Below are 7,672 nucleotides of genomic sequence, written 5' to 3' on the forward strand. Positions count from 1 at the left end.
GGTCTCATCTAACATTATTGAACCTATTGAAGCGTCTGCTTGGGTTTCTCCCTTGGTGGTCGTTAAACGCTCTAATGGTAAATTAAGATTATGTGTGGACCTTTGCCATTTAAATGACAATATAGTGGTAGATCAATTCCCTCTGCCGAGGATTAATGAGATGTTGGCTTTACTTGACGGAGCTAAATGGTTTACTACAATAGATTTATCATCTGCGTACCATCAGATTCCTTTGTTCAGAGACAGCAGAAAATATACTGCTTTCATAACCCCACAAGGTTGTTACCAATTTAAAAGGATGCCTTTTGGCTTGGCTTCGGCCGCAGCTGTTTTCCAACGTTTAATGCACAGGTTGTTTTCCACAGTTAAGAACACAAAGTTTTTTCAAGATGATATTCTCATTTTTGGAAAAGAAAGAGCTGATCATGACAACACATTGAATGAAGTTTTAAGTATTCTGAATGACAAAGGTTTAACAGTTGAATACACCAAATGTACCTTTGCTAGTGATCATGTTACTTACCTTGGCCATGTTATAGATTGTGATGGGATTAAACCAAAACCTAACTTAGTGGATGCTATCAAATGTGCTCCTTCCCCCAAAGGAAAAGATGATGTCAGATCCTTTATTGGTGTAGCCGAATTTTGTTCAAAGTACATCCCAAACTTTGCGACCAGAACATATAATATAAGACAGTTGTTAAAGAACAAGACAAAGTTTGTTTGGTCTGTAGAATGTGAACAAGATTTCGAAGACATCAAAAGCTGTATTACAAATATTGCTTCATTAAAAAGTTTTAATCCTGATGCCCAATCTGTTATCACCACAGATGCCAGCATTAAAGGTTTGGGTTCGGTTTTATCCCAAGTCGGTACGAATGGTAAGGAACAAATAGTTGCTTATGCTTCCAGGTCACTCTCACCTACAGAAGAAAAATACTCTACAATTGAAAAAGAGACTTTGGCATGTGTATGGGCGGTTAATCACTTTAGAGCATTTGTATGGGGTACTAAGTTTATTTTACGCTGTGATCACAAGCCATTACTCAGAGTCCTAACTACTGAAGGTACAGTTAACACCTCAGCGAGAGTTGCCAGACTTGCTATTAAGCTGCAAGATTATTGTTATGAAGTAGAATATGTGCCTGGCAAAGAAAATTGTATAGCTGATTTTCTTTCTAGGATGCCTAAGCAGCTTGATGAATGTGAGGATGATTTATGGAATTCATTCCAAGTAGCCTATGTACAAGATATGGAAAGTGCAGGCATTTTGAAGGAGAAGTGGGTTGAAGAATATTTAAAAGATGAAGAATTATCTTTAGTGAAAATTCATCTAGCTGGGTCCTGGCCGAAGAAAGTTGATGGCAAGCATCCTTTGAAGCCTTTTTGGGAAGTTAGATTAAATTTAAGTATTGAAGATGGCAACATCTGGTTTGGAGAGAGAGTCATACCTCCAAAGACTTTGCGGTCGTCCATCATGGCTTTATGTCATGAGGGGCATTTTGGCATAGTCCGTTCTAAACGCACTGTTAAAACTTCATTTTGGTGGCCAGGTATGGATGCAGAAATTGATAAGTTTGTAAGGAGCTGTAAATCTTGTCAAACAGCTGACAAATCTCTGGTAGTGTGTAAGCCTCCTATGGGCAACATGACTGCACCTACTTCTCCTTGGGAACATTTAGCTATTGATATCATGGGTCCCATTGGCTGTGAACAAAAATATATTTTGGTATTGATGGATTTGTTTTCAAGGTGGCCTTTTGTAAAAATTGTAAGTAAAGCTGATACTGAAACTGTTTTAAAATTTTTGGACAAATCCTTCACTTTGGAAGGCATTCCTTCAGTTTTACTAAGTGACAATGGTGTCCAATAGAATTCTAATAAGGCAAAAGAGTATTTCAATAGATTAGGCATTAAGCACAAGACCACGGCTCTATACAACCCAAACAGTAATGGAATGGTTGAGCGCTTTAACCGTGTTATTAAAAGTACTATTCAGATGTCAAAGAAGAATAAGGAGTGGGAAATTCAAGTTTTGAAGATGGTTTGGTCTTACAGAACCTCAATGTGTGAAGCTACTGGTTTTCCTCCTTTTGTACTTATGCGTGGCAGGAATCCACGTACCAAGTTTACTCCTGGATGGTTGTTTAAGTCTAATGTGGTGAATTGGTCTGAAGATGTAGTAAGGGAAAGGAGCCAAGCTTCACATTTTAAAAGCAAAATATTGTATGACTCTAAGCATAAAGTGAAGGATGTTGAATTAGTTGTTGGTCAGTGGGTAAGAGTGAAGAAACCTTGTAAATCTTCCAAGGAGGAAAGTAGTTTTTATGAACCCATGCAAATTGTAGAAATTTTAAACAATTCTGTTCGTCTATCTGATGGACGAGTTTGGAACCTCAAAAGAATTGCCAAATGTCCTCCTCCTCAAGTTAATTCTTCTTGTCAAGTCTCATCTCAGAAGTCATCTAATTTGTTTGATTTAGAGGATTTGTTTTGTGCTAAATCACCTGATGCTTGTGAGACATCCAATATTTCCAATTGTCCTGTTTCAGATGTTTCTGGCCAAATTTCATCTGATTTAGGTGCTTCTACTTCTTCTAGTTCAGCATGCGATGAAGAGGTAAATGTTTTTAGAAACCCTAGACGTGAAAAAAGGCCTCCCGTTTGGCTAGCGGATTACATTTCTGAAAGTTTTCCTTTGTAATGTTAAAAATTTTTTCTCTCTTCTTCTCTTTTCTCAGTTCCAAATTTTATATAGTAAAGATGGGGGGTGGTGTCGGACATCGGGTACATTGTTATAAGTTTAAATTTTTATATAGTTCAAAGGGGGATGTGTTATGTTGTGAATTACATGTATATTACTTTAATACTGTTCATTCCACATTCCATTCCGAGTGTTCCTTTTAGATGTATTCTAACGTGTTCAGTTACTTCTTACTGCTGACCTGTCTGGCTGTGTACCTGCTCTGCTATTGCATTAAATCCACTTTCTATTTAATTGATGTGTGGTTCATCAATTCAACACAGGGGTCGGTTCATGCACAGGGAGTGTACCTGTCAGTGTCCCTTTTCTATGTCCATGCCAAAAATCCTGTCCCTTTTCTATGTCCATGCACAGTCTCCGACACAGCTGGCAAACTTTGTCCTACAGATTGAATACGCATGCGCAAATCTTCAGTCCCGCTGCTCCCCACCCCCTTGCGCCAGTGCCGTCAACGAGCGCGCACGCACGTGTCCTGCAGGGCACGTTAATTGGAGGAGTCGTTATGTAATGTGGCGTCATTGCGTGCCTCGTCCAATCAATCGCTACCTCTGACGGATGATAAACAACACAGACGCACGTGGCAGAGGAGAGCGGCCCCGTGACTGGGAGAAGCAACTGCGTGTCCCGGAGCGCGTCCGAGGTCCTCGGCAGTATGAACATATCCGGCATTAGATATGTTTTATTATATAGTCTGCCCTCACCCCTGAAGATGCTATGAGCATTATAAGTGCCCGCAGTGTCCCATAATTTATTTATTTTTATTTATTTAACGCATTTTTATATAGCGCAGACTTTTACTTTATGTTGCTTCCTGTCTGCATTAAGGAGATGGGGCGAGTATCACCGCCCTGGTCCTACACTCATTTTTTCCCTGGGGGGGGGGGGGGGTTAGGAACGTCCCTCAGGCCTCATCCAACGCCTTCCTTCTCCTTTCCCTGGGGGGAAACACGTCTCCCAGACCACATCACAAGCCCTGTGTGTACACTGCACCCTTCCCTGGGGGTAGGAACATCCACCAGCCCTCCTCTCACACAGTTTTGGGGGGGGGGGGGGCAGTCATTGCTGTATCATTAACGCTTTACCAATAACCCAAAAAGCAGTCCTCAATATGAAACTTCAAGTTCTCATCATTTGATATTTAAAAGTACCCCAACGGCTCTAAAAAATGGCAAGTTTCTTCCTCAGAAGTCCAGGGTCCCAGACGACCCCCACAGATCCCAATGCAGTGCTCATTGATGCCATTTGATCTCTTGATGTAAATAACGCCCACTGCTGCCATGCGCTCTCTTCAATGTAAAGAAAGGTACTGCTGCTCCTACCTGTGCGAGCCTCCATGCCGCCTCGGCCGGGGGTAGCAGCGCCCTCGGGTCTTCTCTGCTGCCCCCTCCTCAGTGTCAGCACCTCGTGCCTGTCATGGCCCTCCCTGCCTCTGCAGGGCTGCCCTGCAGCCTCCTGCGGTCCATGCGCCTCTCTGGATTAATTCATAAACAGGGATGCCCGAACTAAGAGTTCTTCAAAATGAAGGCGCCACCCGGGGGTCCTTCTGGGTCACTGCCTCTGCTCCTGAAGTGGGGTGACCGGGCCCCCCATGTTGCCTGGATTCATTTCGTGCCTCTTCATACGCAGCTATAGTGAACGCTCCCTCATGCCAGAGGTTGGAGTCCCCGAGCCAGGCCCCTGGGTGCCCGGGCTTTACCAGGGAGCTGAGCGGGAGGAGTCCGTGCAGCTGTGTGCGTCTGAGTGCACAGGATCGGGTTCCTCCTACTTCATCGTGAGCCCTGCTCCGATGCTCACCAGCTCCACCCCGTCACACGGCCAAGGGCAGTGATCAGTGGCGCTTCGCTCAAATGTACCTCTCCACTCCAGATCGTATCGCCTCCTGCCACTCAACACCCGTCTTCTACATCCCATCACCCAGGCACGTCTTTACCTTTCTTGTTTAGACAACCTTACACCTTCAAAAACCCAAACTTACTCCCACTTCTCCTTGTGCAGATCCCCTCGTTACTTAATCCTCATTACCTGTAACCCAAATACCCCCACCAACTTTTCCTTACAAATCGGTCCTTTACATCCTATCACCCAGATCTATTTACTCCTGTCAAGCGAGCTTCCTTCCACGCACTCCATCATACTCACCTCCCTCCAAACACACCAACACCTCTATGCATGTCTCTCCATCTCCTTAACCCCCTTTAACTCAATCTACTGTCTCTCGAATCACACACATACCCACCCCGCCCCTTCATTCAAATATCCATCCACATAGCACAACACACACCAATACTCCATCATGGTATTTACGTTGATAACACTACATTGATGTTTCTAGGTTTAAGGTACATTTTAAGGGCACAGTAAGGGGAAGCCTTAGATTTATTTTGAAGAATGGAATTTGGGTAAAGTTTAAGGGTATGTTTAGGCAGGTTCTACCTTTGGCATCGGCGAGCCGGATCTATGCCCAGGGTGGCAAACCTTCAAAGGGGAGAGCTGAGCTGCCTCCACTAACAGCATGGGTCTCATCTAACTCATCTAACTCCAGGGATTCAAATTAATTTTCTTTTAATCCGTTGGTATTTGTTCTACGTTCCCCAGGCACCTAAGTTTCACCTTCACCTATCCTCCTCCTTGTACTTCCCACTCGCAACTACCTCCATTCCCATACCCATATCCCATAACCCACCCCTCATCAACATATTGGCACCAGTGAAGCAGCTGAGCTGGGGGTGGGGGGTGGGGGCTGAGGTGTTTGTGTTCAGAGATCACTTACTGCTTTAATGTAATCAGCCAATGACTAGCTTGTGGACACACAGGAGACTACCTGTTGCCTTATTTTACGCACAATCAGAAGTGAGGGTGCCAAATTTGGTTAGGCCCAGGGCGCGCTGTCCGAGCAAAGGCTGGCCCTTTGTTTAGGATTGAAGAATGGTGTGCATTCTGGTTTAGTGTTGGGTTTTGTGCCAGGGTAGCCTTTGGGGCTATGGTATGCTTAAGATGTAGGGTTAGGGTGGAATTTTGGGATAGGGTTTGCTTAAAATATAAGCATAAGCAGAGTGTAATGGTAAGCGTAGAACTCAGTCCTTCTTGACCCTATAACTCATTCTTCTACATATCGAGAAATCGTCACCCCGCACCTCTGAGCACACAAACTTGTCATCTATCTTTCCTCATCGCTCATAACACACCCTGTCACTATAATTCTACCGAATCACCCACACATTTACACCCTCCCTTTCCTATGACTCAAACCCACTTACCTTCCTACCACTCACACTCACCTCTATCTCTCAAATTCCCTCTCCTCCTTTCCCTATCAGGCAGACTTTCCTTAAACCCTCCCTATCATGCAAGTCTCCAAAGCCATCTTTTTTACCCAAAATCTCCACCTGCACTGCTATATTGCTCAAAGTACCTTCCATATCTCAGACCCCTCTATAATCCCCATCACATAATTTCCACACTTCCCTGTTACACAGTCTGAGCGCTACCCCCTCACAAACCTCACTCTACCCCTACCTTTGTCCATATTTCACTCTTTAACGTCCCTACAATACAATACTCCCTTATCAGTCCACCTGCCACCCAGACCTTCTTTACTCAAGGCCTGTTTATGTGCTGGTTTGGGAGCTCAGTGAGACCCAGCACAGACAGTAGTCACACATATGTCATCCTAGAGTGCTAGACTGGGTGTGTTTTCGCACTCCACCTGTGACAGCACGCATGTGCCTGTGTTTTATTTAGTTTGTCCTTCCCTAAACGGACATAACATTTCCTCCAAAATCCAAGGAATCGGTCAACCATTCAAATTGTGGACGTTAGCTCCATCTCGTGAGCACATTTCGTGCTGTATGGTCTTTCACTCACTGATGGAAGAGGATGAGATCATTGATGGGATTGTGATACCGTATCTTTATTTCCAATGTCCTGCACTAGTCTGTTTTCTTCCCCTAGCTCAAGCTGTTGCCATCGGGCAGCATGTTTGATGTGTGGGCTTAGACGGGATCCAGGAGACCTTCTTCATCACTGACAGGCTGTCCTTTTCTTTATTTACTGGGTTGTTACTCGCTGAACGTTCTGAAGCTGGACATATTTCGCATTTGGTGTGTTGGGACAACAATCACTATGGTGTTCTTTCTTTTCACTGTCCTTAAGTAAAGTTCAATAGGTATTGCAAACCCCCTGGCGGTATATTGGTATTTAACCTTTATCTGGCACCTGGTCATTGGTCCATTGTTCAGCCCCTTCTCTTCTTTCTGGTTTTGTTGTTGTTTTTTTCTCTTATGCACTGCATATGGCCAATGGATCACAGAAAATGAGGTTTGGTATGGCACCAGCTGAAGAGGACAGCAACATGACGTGGTCGAGTTCTTATATTCGCTCAGGAGTAAAAAAAAGTTAGTCCAGTATCAGACATTTGCTCTGCTGCAGTCCATGGTAATTTCTTTAACATGCACCCTAAACAGTCTACCTTTCCATTGACCTCCAGCATATAGTGTGTCATCTCGTGATGGCTATTACCGAGGATCTCCAAATATCTCTACAGTCTTAGGTTTGTTCTACTTAATGTACCCATGAATAACCAACATATTTTCAGTTTGGGAGTACTGGCTCTATTGTGGCAGGCTGTAATAGTTCGACGTCTAAATGCCTGAATTATTTATCGTTTAAGGTTAGACTGCAACTATAGAATTCGGATGCTGCAGAAGTCTGCATTGACCTGACCCCATGCCTTCACACTGTGTTTCTCAACTATAAGGAGTGCCGTTTCTTTTTTCTTGTCTGGTTGCTCAGTAGGCAAGGCTCTCGAAAATCAAGTGACCTATCTTGGTATCCACCAGGAAACCAAACTTCTTGTGTTCCTGGTTTTGTTGTCATCACACTTTCTGATGTGAACTAGTCGCACAATCC

At 44.0% G+C, this 7,672-nt stretch overlaps 1 protein-coding gene across 1 annotated transcript in view; it reads right to left on the reverse strand.

The window, feature by feature from the left end:
* Positions 1-4,478, reverse strand: part of NR1D2 (nuclear receptor subfamily 1 group D member 2) — a 67,911-nt gene extending 63,433 nt beyond the window's left edge. Inside the window, exon 1 of the mRNA XM_078664452.1 lies at positions 4,084-4,478. Coding sequence (XP_078520578.1) covers positions 4,084-4,099 — 16 coding nt within the window. The 5' untranslated portion in view covers positions 4,100-4,478. The remainder of the gene's footprint in view (positions 1-4,083) is intronic.
* Positions 4,479-7,672: the final 3,194 nt, after the last annotated feature.

This window comes from Lissotriton helveticus, chromosome 10, assembly GCF_964261635.1.
Source record: "Lissotriton helveticus chromosome 10, aLisHel1.1, whole genome shotgun sequence".
Classification (NCBI taxonomy): Eukaryota; Metazoa; Chordata; class Amphibia; order Caudata; family Salamandridae; genus Lissotriton; species Lissotriton helveticus.